Source organism: Erpetoichthys calabaricus, chromosome 8 (genome assembly GCF_900747795.2).
Source record: "Erpetoichthys calabaricus chromosome 8, fErpCal1.3, whole genome shotgun sequence".
Classification (NCBI taxonomy): domain Eukaryota; kingdom Metazoa; phylum Chordata; class Cladistia; order Polypteriformes; family Polypteridae; genus Erpetoichthys; species Erpetoichthys calabaricus.
The window spans coordinates 197,892,670-197,906,381 of NC_041401.2; the positions used below are offsets into that span (position 1 = coordinate 197,892,670).

The 13,712-nt window shown below is 43.9% G+C and overlaps 1 protein-coding gene and 1 long non-coding RNA gene across 23 annotated transcripts in view; one reads left to right on the forward strand and one right to left on the reverse strand.

The window, feature by feature from the left end:
- LOC127528966 (uncharacterized) overlaps nt 1–13,712 on the reverse strand; it is a 524,038-nt gene that overhangs the window by 122,068 nt on the left and 388,258 nt on the right. The gene's annotated exons all lie outside the window — the stretch shown is intronic.
- The window catches only part of LOC114656450 (microtubule-associated protein 2-like), a 128,217-nt gene that overhangs the window by 97,460 nt on the left and 17,045 nt on the right, over nt 1–13,712 (forward strand). For 9 of the 17 annotated variants that reach the window (XM_051930933.1, XM_051930923.1, XM_051930930.1 and 6 more), the window contains 4 exons: nt 2,637–2,906; nt 5,761–9,183; nt 9,743–9,943; nt 12,754–12,891. In XM_051930933.1, the coding sequence (XP_051786893.1) occupies nt 2,637–2,906; nt 5,761–9,183; nt 9,743–9,943; nt 12,754–12,891 (4,032 nt within the window). The remainder of the gene's footprint in view (nt 1–2,636; nt 2,907–5,760; nt 9,184–9,742; nt 9,944–12,753; nt 12,892–13,712) is intronic. The other 8 variants (XM_051930928.1, XM_051930932.1, XM_051930935.1 and 5 more) reach the window with 4 other exon arrangements.

Consider the following 13,712-nt stretch of genomic DNA (forward strand, 5'->3'; position numbering starts at 1 on the left):
AGGATTATGATGAGGACAACTAAAAGAGTACCTTAGGCTGCAGTTGATGACATTCTTTTTCTACCTGATGTAACAGTTACATATTTAATGAACACTGAGTTTATTGTTCCTATTCCCTTTATTTATTATTTCTTCATAAATATTTTCTTTTTTGTTTTACCATAAATTTCCTCTGATTTTACACATCTGTAATGACAAAACACAATTGTGGAAGGTATCTAACATGGCAATGGCAAAATATACCTCCGTCTTGGCAGTTTTGGGTTGGAGAGACAGAGGATTACTGGTGTGATGTTATTTGTCTTCTTCAGGTTGTGCACCGAGTACCTTTGATTGTACTGGGAACAGGCCAAGAAGAGATGGATAGCCATAGTCCACTCAGAGCAGAAACTGTCAGATTAAAGCAACACTGGCACAAATGAAACCTCCAACACACACACGCACACATACACACGCACACATACACACACACACACACCCACACATCCCCACACACGCACACATACACACACACACACACATCCCCACACACGCACACATACACACACACACATCCCCACACACACACGCACGCCTAGATTTCATAAATAGACGTCCAGTTCTTTTCTTGAAGGAGACTCTTTTTTTGCTTTTGCTCTCAGTCTGTTGACAGAAGTGCTCAGCCATGTCTTTTAACGAGGACCCCCATGATCAGAAGCACACACGATTACTGACTCGTCTGGAGAGTTTGTTCTTTCCATGTCTGCTCATTACACTCTTGTGGCCATATGAAATAACATATGGAGACTGGTAGATAGATGCTGGCTTCACTTTTGGCAAACACAACATTCAGCATTTAGACTTACCGTGTATATCAAGGCAAATACAGCGCAGTTGTTATTAGAAATGCAGTCGCACAATTTAACAATATGGTTAAGGATTATAGATACAGAATACTGTTTTGCATGTGTTGGAATATACAGTAGGTAGGACCCAAGAAAAACAATCGTACCACACAGAGTAGGTTGTTATTGTGCTGTTTGTTCAGGGCTTTTCTAGTTTTCCTGAGGTCCCATAGTGTACTGTCTTGACCTTAATGGCTGTTCTGTGGAGTAACATCACAGTTAGCCGTCTGACTTTGTCTGATCCACTGCTGTGAGGGAGTGAGAGGGAGAGATGATTAACCACTGGGCTATGGCACTGGTCTCTTTTGCTCGGCCAGAGGTCAGCCATTGACTGCTAAATGAGCTAAGACATATACTAGTGGCCACCAGGTGACACAAGCAGCAAGCACATTTCAGCATAAATGACAGATATTAATTCAGATTTTATATTTCATGATACAACACATGCTGCTTAACAGGAAAGAAGTATTCTAAATCAAAATAAATGGTTTAAAACCAGTGTTTCAACCTAAGAAAATAAGACATATGTGTGCAAAAATATTCTAAATAAATGAGAGCTCAGTTCTGTGTGTACCTTCCAAAGGTGGGACTGACCACAAAGAAATCCCACAGCTACGTTTGCATTCCTACGCCTCCAGAATTCCAGATATATGGGGGTAGTGAGGGGGTCTGCAGGATTCTCATGATATTCCTCTTCCCAGAAAAGAGCCCCCTGTCTTTGCCTTGAGTAGAAATTCTCATTTACTTCTTATTTTAGGACATCTTGTGGACATTGAATACTGAGAAAAGCGCTATATAAATGTAATGAATTATTATTAGGTAAACATTTAATAGCAAAGATCATTGCACAGTATGTCCCTGCACACGCTGTGTCCAATAAGCACACTTATCCTGAGCAGCCAATCGGTTTATGAGGCTCGTCTGTATGACCATCAGTTTGTCATTATTTTTGTTCTCTCTATCTGTCATTTAATGTTGACAACACCTTTTCATTCACAGACCTGTTTCAAGACAGAGCATGTCTTACTGTATTTCTTTTAATTGTCTGCTCCTAGCAATTCAAATTTTCTTTCTTTCTTTCTTTCTTTCTTTCTTTCTTTCTTTCTTTCTTTCTTTCTTTCTTTCTTTCTTTCTTTCTATATATATTTATATATTTTCCTTTCACTGTCCATTTAATATCTACATGTAAGTTTCTGTGAACTCATTTCCCACTTTGTGCTGCTGGTACAGAAAGAAAGCTGTCAAAGCGCACAAGTCTGTGCGTCTGGAAGGACTAAGTGCCCGGGCCTGCAGCAGGTCCAAGTCGAAGCTCCTTATCGGAAGGTTTGGCTCATTGACCTCCTCACATCTTATCGTTTCTGCAGCAGCAGCACAAAGTGGACAACAGAGTTTATTTACATAATACTGGATGTCAGCTTCATAAAAAAAAAAAAATAAATGGTAGTCTTCATCATTAATTTACTTTCTTTATTTCTTGTTTTTACCAAATTCTTTGAAATAATGAAAGATTTAGAAGCCTTTAGATTTGATCTTTGTGTATTTCCATCAATGAACAATAGCAAATGTTGTAAATGCTGAAAATGATGTAGAGTAACAAATGCACCTGCATATATGCATAGAGAGAAAGTGGCTAATTAACGTAAGTAAGCATTGTCACTCACAGAGCTGAAAGTATCTCACTGCTATTGACCCATGTAACCCAAGTGTGTGTTGTCCCCAGTGTTGATGTGTCCACTTCTTCCCCTTTCAAAGTAGAAGAGACTATAGAGGTACCTTCAGCAGCAGACGAGCAAGAGGAGCCAGCATCAGCAGCTCTTGTTCAGCAAGAGCAACGGAGGAGAGGGGAGGAGGCTGAGAATGAGCCTAGCGCTGCTGTTGAGCACTTAAAGCAGGCAGAGCTAATAAGGGAGGCACAGGCTCGGCCCGGCCCACGGGCAGAGGCAGCTAGTGACGAGTGTGTGCGAGCAGAGACGCCCAACGGGAGAAGCAGCGAGGCAGGGGAGGGTACATCCCCTCAGGAAGGTGTGTCTTGCAGCCACTTTGAATGGCTTTTCTTGATTTCTTTATTAAAAAAAGAGCTATTTTTTAAAAAAGAAAAGAGAAAGCTGTTGCCACTGTGTAGCTCTTGTCATCTCAGACTTGTAAGTAATTGTGGGTTGGCCAGTTCCTCATATAGGATCTGCCTGATGCTAAGGGACTGATTAAAAACCTGTGTATTTACTGATGATGTCTTGCATTTCCTCTGTGTACATGTAGATATATATAGATATAGATATACAGATAGATATATAAAGTACATAGATGTCTAGATACATTTCTGTGAATCCAGTGGTAAAGAGTGTTCTCAGTGCTGCTCCACCAATCATGAGCTGCTATTGTAGCGCACCACTAATGCTTCTGCTGTGTCTGCGACTCTCATTAGCTTTTAACTCATAGCTTGCTGTGTTTTTGCCAGCTACATTGCTGATGAATTTGCTGACTTTTTTTGGAATCACCTGCTTTCTGCGTTCTTATGTACAAAGGCCTTCTGATGTAGCAGTGTGTTGATGATGATGATGATGATGACAATGTTATTTGTTTCCCCTAATGGCTTCATTTCTCTCTTTGGTTTATTATCCCGATCATGCATATGTTTATTGCTGCCATTCCATTGTTTTCCATGTCCAAACACCAAACTGCCTTTCTTCAATGAAGATCCCGTAGCCAGCCACTCTGAATCTCATTGCTGTAAATCTGAGTCACACTCTTACATTAGCATTGTTCATATAAAACTTGTGGCATGGCGGCAGGATTGGCACTGCAGCCGCCGTATAAACCTCCCACTGCTCCAGTGTGGTGTGGAGGTGTCACCCGCTGCCCAATCCGGGCGGCTCAGCATGTGGTGGGTGTGCCAACATGCTGTAATCAGCGTGAGCTCCCAACCTACCCTATCCTATATGGGAGGTTTTCAGCTTTCTGTTTTGAAGATTTCTGTGTTTTACTGCAGTTCTTTAGGACAAACAAGTCAAACAAATCAAGTGTGCTTACGTACTGTAATGTCCTGGTTCTAGAAAGCAGCTTTCTGTTCCTCGTTTCTGCTTGTCTAAAAGCATTCTGACAAATTACCAAAACTTCTCCAGATGCAGATCAGTTAAAGACAAAACCCTTTGTGTCATTTCTGACCTTTTACACTGACGCCATCACGGGTGGAAGTACAGAACGATAATATTGGCGCACTGTTGGCCTTGTGCTTGTGGGCTCCTGCTACAGACGTCCTCTTAGAAAGACGTTCATTTGAAAACTACTAAATCAGGCCAAATGGAACGCAGCAAACACTTCTTATGCTCCAACGCGTTAGAATGCATGCTATGAATTTACTTGCTAGCACTGGAGAGCACAGCTTCATTTGTATTCTTCTGAAGTAGTTAAATGCTGCAATTAACAACTTGATTATTTCAAATAGGAGAATTATTAAAGTGGTTCATTTATTTTTCTGTAACACATTGTGAGAAAACATGATTCACCAGTGAGTGTAAAGAGAAGCAGTGGGAATACAGAAGTCCGATTTTCTCAGTAGTAGAGACATAGCTATTTACACGACGTCCCAATGAGAGGAACCAAAGAATACACCAAGGTTTGAATTCAATGCTTTAGATGATTTCTGTATTTTCCCACTTGTAGCTTTGTCACCTGATCCTTAGAATTTTGAAAAACAACAGTAATAGTAAAAGTGATTCTCAAAATATATAGTAGACAAAAGCTGCCCTATGATCTCCTTTCCATATGTAGTATGTTGAGTATATAGGCCTGCATATGAGCACACTTGTTAAGAAAGAAGACCAACAGCAAGAAACAACAACTTCTGTCCAAACAATGTTGCTGGAGCTGTGGGCAGCGACCGTAACCCTGCAGCAGGCCCTCCTCACATTAGGCACCTCTTTGGGCCTGTCACCTTCTACCGACACCGCATGTGGTGTGGCAGGGATGGCAGTGCAATGCTGACCACCGTGGTCTACACCGCAGGGAGCAGGACGAGATGCTGGTACCCTTCAGCTCTTCAGTCCTCTTCCAATGAAGTGTCAAGAGTTCTCACCATATGCATGCACATTCTTTGGACCCTTTAATATTGAGGCTAATTTGTAAATATCTCTGAATATAATACAGCTAGATTGGTCTGATTTATAGCTTGTTATATTCTAAATACACTTTGTAACATACTAATAATTATACATTTGAAATGCTAAATGTATCGAAAGCTGTCAGCAGTCCTTCTGTATAAAAGAGCCCCAAAGCCCCCCCTGCTTGTTCATTCACGCCCTGCAAATTAAATCCAGGAGTTCACCCTTAGACGTGTACATGTGACGTCCCCGAGGTCATGTGGCCACTAACACTGGCAACTTCATTATGTTTTTTGATCGAGGAAGGACCTTTCAGATGAAACAGATAACCCAAGTTACTCTCAGCAAGTGAGCTCCCCAGGACTGAAACCCTTTTTACCACAGTGACGTAGATTTTACAAAACAATTATTTCAAAGGAGACTTGCCATTCGCTGAAGTCAAGAAAAGCATGCTGTTGTTTTCCCAATCCTAATGACGATGGAACAAAGCTGTCACCGACTGAAGTAGAGTGCCTTGCAGTTCGAAAGTCACCGTCCTCCCTGGCTTATGTGGCTGCTTTGTATTCATTCATTTGGTTATTCATCCTCGCACTTGGCAGCTTTGCTCATTTTCATTGGCATTCTGCTCATTTTTGAGTTCCGTCTGTATCGCCGTGTTGTCATTCACTCATGCCTTTCTTTTCCTGTGTGTAAAACTATGCATTACTGTTGGAGACCTGCTCTTTATATATTCAATGACTTGTGCGTACCACACAAGACTACTTTAGATTTGCTTACAGACGTGAAGATGGATATGCAGAGCCAACATGGGGGAGGCACTGAGCAGACCTCTCCTGTGACCACAAATCAAAAGGATATTGAAAAAAGTACGCCAGTGCAACCAAAACTGGAGGCTAAGCCCTCTGCAGGTCCTGAGAAGGAAAGCAGTGCGGAAGACTCTCAGATTGCAGACGCCGCAGTTACTTCACTAAAAGAAGCCCCATCAGTGATCAGTTCTGCCACAGATGAACCACAGGTGACTCCTCCCAGTGAATACCCAGTAAGCATTCAAGAGAAAGATTATGACGAGGGGGCAAAGAAAATCAAAGATACTGAGGGTGCACCTGCGCAATCATTTGTTGGTCTCAAGGACAATTCCCAGACCAGAGATAAGTCATTCGCACCAAGTTCTAGTGAGTCTAACAATCTCGAGCTACAAACATCTGAAGTGTCGAGTGAGAAAAAGACACCTGAAAAGACTGATGTATTAGCCATGGGGGAGTCGGACGTTTTGCAAGAAGGTCAACCAGGAGCACCTGATCCAGCTCCAAAAGCTGAAGATGCTCTACTTTCATTCTCCAAACCAGCTGATGAAGGTTTGTCTTTCAGCACTCATGTGGACAAAAGCAAAGACAAACAAGAAGCCGAATTGAGATGCAAGGAAATGTTGTCCGGAGAAGCAACCATTCTAGACACAGCAGAAGTTTCCCAAGAAGAGGAGAGCATACTATGGACTTCTGATCAAAAAAGGAAGTCAGCAGAACACAGCGAGGGAATGGCTGATCCCAAGTGTTTGACATCCTCTACTGAGAAGGAAGATAAAGATTTAATACAGCCTTCCCCGGCATCAAGTAAAGAGGATATTAAAGAAGATAGTCACGTTGAAAAGCTAAAGGAATGTACAGAGGAAGCGATGGAGGCTCCCTCGCCAAAGCTAGGGCCTGCCGATAAAGAGTTATCTGGAACTGACGTTCATCAGTCACTCTATGAGAAAAGTGAGCCATTTTGCAGTTTAGACATGCACCTAGAAACCTTTGAGAAAGACAAGTCAGGGATGTCTGCATATTTTGAGACTTCTGCCATGAAAGAAGAAGAAGAAGATGACGAAGACGACTTAAAGGCAGATACCATTCAAGGAGAGGGGTATTATGAATTAAGCCATGCAAGACAGAGCTCAAGGCCACCTTGGGTTAACGATGACCTTCCTGTCGAGTGTTCAGTGATCCCAGAGCTGCATCCATCTAAGGACACCCTCTCAGAACAACAGCTCAGCTACAGCACATTAAGCCACAGCCAGGAACTGGAACCAGAAGAGGAAATGGCAGCGATTCAAGAGGAGCTGACAGCTCTGCCAGTGATCGACAAGAAGAAGGACGATGGCCGTTTGACTGTTGGCAAGTTGTCTCTTGAGCAGCGTAGTTACTCACTCAACATACCCATAGCCTCACTAGAATCTCTAAACCAAAGCGGAGGTCATGGGCGACCAAAAACCTTTTCACCACTGGCCTCTGATATTCTGTCTTTCACTAGTGGGAGTTTAGATGAACCGAGTGAGTACCTCCCAGTGACCACTCCGGCAGTCGAAAAGCAGCCGGTCTTCCCCCCTTTGATTTTGGAAGACCAGTCATCAAGCTTAACTGCAGCAGAAGCTGCTTCAGAGATGCCCCCAAGTCCCCAGGCACCCGAGTCACCTGGGTCACCCTTGCAGATGAAAGACTTTTATAAAAACGGCACAGTAATGGCGCCTGATCTCCCAGAAATGCTGGATTTGGCAGGTACAAGGTCAAGGCTGACGTCTGAAAGCATGGATTCAGAGCTTGTGCGAAGAAAATCGGTCCCAGCTGATGTCCCAGCGCTTGTAGGAGATACCTTGGCTCAGATGGGCTTAATAGACATCAGTCAAAAGACAGCCAGAAGTGTGAGTCAGCTGGAAGAAATTGGCTACTGTGTTTTCAATGAGTATACCGGCCCCATGCCTTCACCTGCTGATGTCCACAGTCCAATGGATTCACCCCCCCAGATCTTTACTACCCCCGTTTTGGAAGAGGTTAGGCAAGACGCTGACAAATGTCTCAAAGCGCAGGATGAGACGGCCGTGAAGGAAGACCACAAACAAGTACCCATTACTGAAGAAGACAGAGAATTGTTACCTGGTCAGATGGAAGAAAAACTGGAGACCAAAGTGGAAGATGACTTGCAGGAAGCCCCTTGTGATGTCAAGGGCAGGCAGCCTACAGCCGAAAGCGAAGGCATGGGTGGCAGTGTTGAAAAAGAACAGGAAAAGGAACCTTTTGCGGTCAAGTCTGACTCTGAAGCCTCTCCCCAGGTGCAAACATTCCCACAGGTGGAGGAGCAGGAAGTACCAATTCCAGAAGTTGTAGAAAAAGACACTGCGCAGGATGGCATTTCACCAGCTGCTTCAGTACCTCCACTGACAATGAAAACCGACTCAGAGGAGGAAGGAGCAATGGGCAGGGATGCAGAAAACATCGAGGCACAGTTAGATCCCGCCACTAAAGCAGAAACTGGCACAGAGGTCATATCGGAAGAACTAGAAGTAACTGGTGATACAGCAGGAACCTCTGCTGAAGCCCAAGAAGTACAAGAAATTAAGGATAAAATGAAAGAGAAGCCAGATTTGGTGCATCAAGAAGCGTATGAAGAAGCAGATGCTGAAGATGCCTACCAACTTATGGGCATTCTCGGCTCAAATAAGGACGAAGCTCAAGCCCCCTCAGTTAAAAAGTCAGTGTCAACTGAAAGAGAAGACAGTAAGGCAAAGGAGCCAAAACTATCAACTGAAGAAATACCTGCAGAGCAAGAGGCAGCTGAAAAAGAATTGCCCAGAGTGTTGGAGCAGGAAGCAGAAGCTGCTCCAGTGGCCATTAATGCAGCCTTACAAAGTCAAGAAGCAGCAGAACATCTTTTCAAGGAGAAAGACGAGCTGGTGGATGAAAAAGACTCAATAGAAGTTGGAGAGGAGCCTGAAGAAGTAATCAAGGAAGCACAAGAACCTCTTCATGTTGATGAAAGCCTTGAGCCTCAGAATCTGGAAACAAGGGGCATTATTGAATCGGTCGTTACTGTAGAAGACGATTTCATTACCGTTGTCCAGACTATTGATGAAGGCATTGAGTCTTGCCACAGTGTTCGGTTCTCTACACCAGCTGAGCCAGAGCAACTGCACGAGACTCCTGGAGATATGAATGTTCAGCCAGATGAGGAAGAGGAAGAGGAGGAAGAAGAAGAAGATGAAGAAGAACAACAACAACAACAATTACCCATTAGAAGTCCCGAAGAAACCTCAGTGGTCCCTTCCACCCCAGAAAAGGAACAAGAGCAACTAACTGAATGCAGGACAGAAACGTATGATGACTACAGAGATGAGACTACCATAGATGATTCCATCTTGGATACTGACAGTGCCTGGGTGGACACTCAAGGTGCGCTTTCATTTATTATCAGCCTATGATTTTCACAGCCTAGTCTTGTTGTCTCTTAATATTTCTTTGGAAGCAGAAATTGCATGATGACTAATGTGTCACTTGGTGGCCATCATGATGGCTGTCATAGGTTTCTAGCAATTTCAGTGCATGCTACTGTAACCCTGGAATGGTGAGATGCAGTAAGAGCAAACGTAGCCATTCCTGTCTAAACAGTAAGAGGTCCAGCCTGTTGCTTAGCGCTTAATCTGCCCGTCCACTTAGCAAGTGCTGGGATCCCTAATGGATAGGCAGTGTGTAATGCATTGTCCGTTATCTTATAGCATTTCGATTCCTCTGCAGTAGTTTTTGCTACTGACGGTATATTTACTTTTACGGAAGGAATCAATGCACTCAATAACGTTTTAATATGTCTTTAGAAAAGCTAAATACGTACAGCTATAAATTGTCTTGTGTGGGTGTGAACCATTTCTGAATACTTAACCAGCACCCTCCGACAGCAGTGTTTCTGTCCAGTGCCCTCCGATGAGTCTCGTGTTTTGCTCCTTCTGAACTGCAGATGACGACAGGAGCATCATGACTGAAAAGATCGAACCCATTCCCAAAACGGAGAGCCCTGAAATTAGGAGGCCCTCCGTGGAAAAGCACCCTAAGGACAAGGCAGTGAGTAGGGGGAAGGGCCGAGTGTCCACTCCTGAAAGGAAAGCAGCCAGGAAGGAGCCGAGTTCGGTCCCAAGGGATGACACAAAGAAGAAAAAAGGTTCCTGAGACCAGAGAATTCTTGATGTCATCATTTTGTGTTCATGTTGGTGATCACTGTAATGGGGGGGGGGAGTTTGTTTTTTTGTTTTTTTTTTTTTGTTACTAAACATTCGTTTTTTGTTTTTTTTATTCCTTGGTCATTAGGGTGGTAGCCATTTTCTTTATGTCACACCATTTTTGGGGGTGGGCTGTGATTCTGATTCAATGAAGATAACCCTCTTCAATCTGAAACTTTTTTCCTAGAAAAACCTACAGCCTGTACCGTGTATTTACATTTTTGATGAGCTCCGCTTGATTTTCATCTTTTTCACTGCCCTCTAGTTATGTGCTGTTCTGCTGATGAGATGAAACACGACAAAGAGCTGCACTTGTGACAAGTTTCAGCTGGTCAGCCCACAAAGTGCCATTGTAGCAAGTGCAAAGGATGGGAATGGCATTGTGTGCTTTAGAAAGCCGCCGTCTTGTGGATCAGCTCATGTGACACTGTAGCCATGATAAGTACACAATGATGGAGAGCTGCCTGACATGAACTTCCTGGAGGCTGGCCCCACTCTGTGGCCTTATTAAACAAACCCCTTGTACATGATGTCTGCTGCTGCAGTTGCTGCATTTTTGATCTGCTGGTACCTCTCCAGCAATGTCCAGAGACCTGCCTGCTGACATTACGTAGAAGTCCTTTGTAGCCTGAAACATCTCCAGCCATTTATATCCATCAGTAGGTCAGAGGGTTGCCACCATGACAGCCACGGCTTCTTGCTGTTGCCTCCAGTATGGAGTTCTTAAACAAGTTTATTCAGTCTCCGTGTCCACAGGAGATGCTCTTCTAGAGGGTGAAAGTTAAACGTATCCTTCCTTGGGCACCCATACAGTCCCCTTTGCACTCCAGCGTTTGCCTCACAGAGGCCTCATCCACCTGTACTGGTCCATTACTAAGAGGAGATCACGTGACAAATGCGCACCTGTCTGTAAAATGGCATGGTAAGGACAATACAGTAAGGCCAGTTTTGTGTTAAAATGTGGTGTTTGATATTTGTAATCCACAATAATGTAGACATGGGTGACCTGCCCATCCACTGGTGGAAAGTCCCAATGTACAGCACCCAACCAGAGCTCTGCCAACATTCCCACAACCTGCCTGTAAGCCTCTCCCATGATCAGGGGATAGAGAGAGAGGGAGACCACCCTCATTGAGTAACCTGGTATCTGTAGCTAGCGCTGGATGTGGCTGGTATGTAGGAATCTCTGAATCTCCTACGGGTGCCAAAGCCCTTTGCCCACCATCACAATGGCATTCCATGTCCCAAAAGGCAGGCTTCATCATTAGAGTCTTATGAGACTCTCCTCTTCATGCCCGTCGTCTGACTGAATTTGTGCCCAACTTCTTCCCTTCGCCTCCCATGCAGTGGGACCAAGAAGTGACTCCATGCATCTTCTTCATGTTGAACCCAACTGCCCCAGCCATGAGGAGCTTTCAAGGTTCTCCTTTATCTGATCTCTGCCATCTTGGGGGTGTTTTGTTAGCATCTCCCTAAAGACCGTGGGCCTGTGACAGCAGAAGAGGCAGGCAAACCAGTGCAGCAGATCCGTGTCATTAGAGATCTTGTTTGTGTAAAGTAAAGCATCATAACCATGAAAGTAGAGTGTGATGTAAGCTAGAGTCCTATCAAAGAAAGAGCGTTTCAAATGTCAGAAATGTCCGTCCTTGCCTGTTTTGCAGGACACGTTCCTTTCCCTTTTATTTGTGTGTAATATTCTTCCTTGGACAGGCCTAATGATTTATAAAAATAAAACATTGACAGAAAGCACAAAATGACGTAGCATGTATATATCCACACAAAACAATCAGTTTATAAAGTACAGAATTACAATAATTAAAATATTTGAACTCATGTCACAGGTCACTGCACTGACTGCATGAATATTTACTGTAAATGAAGTAGGAAGTTGCACACACAGACATTTATGTCAAATACTTCAGATCTACTGAAGTCAAAGTCACGTGATTGTTAATGAAGCCACACAGGTAGATGAAGTCATAGGCAGCACCCGTGTCTAGGCGTCATTGTGATCTGATTTTCAAATCCGTTTTCACGTCTTGTGACGTTGCCTGAATCACATAATCTAAGAATAGCAACAACATGTAACACGGTCTGTTTTTAAATTTAAAACCATTGAATTAACTCCACCAATTAAAGGCCCAGACTGATAAATAAACCAAATACCGTGAGAAGATCGCGAGCAAAACTTGTCAGCCATTGTCACTGTAATGCAGGCCTACTCCCTCGCTAGTCAGTGACAGTGGCGTCTGTCTGGCCACTAAAGTCTCAAAAATGACAAGACGTCCGAGTGAGCTGAAGTCAGCCTGAACGGTCCTAAAGTCAGCCTGTCGCTTCGCCTAAATTCTGAATGTGACAGTAGAGCTTGTTTTTTTTTTAACACGGTGTATTCAGGATTATTTTGTAGATAAAATAGAAGGAGCCTGTAGAATAGGCCTGGCTAATCGTCGTCCTCCTCCTTCACCTGCCTCAACGACTCTAACTGTGTGTACTGGAATACCAACCGCTGGCACGGCCTCAGTCTGAATCAGGACAGTAAGGCGTGCGGGTGACCTAACTAGCCGGGGCCGCATCACTGGCACACATTGGCTACCATAAAGAAAGGGTCTGCCGGACGACTGGGCTGCTCGTGTTCACTGTCAGCACTAATGGGAAACTGGTTGCAGTGTGGGGGTTATCTGCATTGTGTCATCAGCCATTTTGTGTCCTGTTGTTTCCTTGCTCTGTCTGACTTTATCTCTCCTTCTTATAGCAGTGTTTAAGAAGGCTGAACTTACTAAAAAATCAGACACTCAGACCCGGTCTCCATCTCGGAAAATCATTTTAAAACCAGCGGTCAGATACCCTAGGCCAGCTCAGCACCACCCATCGGCTAAGCGGAAACCGACAGGTGAACTTTATGAATTCAAAGCAAAACAATCTGCAATGTGGCTGGCAAACATGGACATCCGGAGCTCATTGCTGGCATTTCTGTTTTGTTCCTTTTCAGCTTGCTTTGTGTGCCTTTTTTGTGGTCTTTGTTAGAAAGCTCCGGGCTGCTTTTTGTATTTGCATTTTTTTCTGTGGAGTTTTCTTCCAAGCTTTTGTCATTTGTAAGTGATTCTGCCTTTAGTTGCTGAATTTTGTTTTTGTATTTTGTGGATGCTTTGGCTTTTTAATTGCATCTTTTTGTTTGGCAGCAGCCATGACCATGCTTCGGGATGGATGCATTAAGGGTTTGCTTGCGCACGTTCCCATGGTAACCTGGTCTTTTTATGTGTTTGTGGATGGGCTTTGCTGTGTGTTGGTGAAGCCACCTAAATATGTTTTTTAATATTAGTAAAGAATGTCCCGGTGCTTGTGTACATTAAAAACACACCGACTGGAGAATGCGAGTCTCTCCACGTATTCAAAGCAGTTCAGCTCAGTAGGTTGACAGATGGCTTCAGGTGTGCTGTGTGCAGCTAAGTAACAACTGGGAGTCCAATGCTAAGAACTGTTACGATGACAATAGATGCCGCTTATGGCCATCACGTGACAGTCACGCCATAACAAATGCCAAGCTTGTCTACCGAATGGGATAAACGAGAGAAAGTGAGGATTCACAAGTGAAGGTCCTACACTATGTGCTATGTCAGCGACTGCATCTGACACTCACATTTGTGCGTTTACTACGGCTAAGCTACATGGTGTACAGGTAAGTGTTCAATCACTACACCTGCCATAGCCATA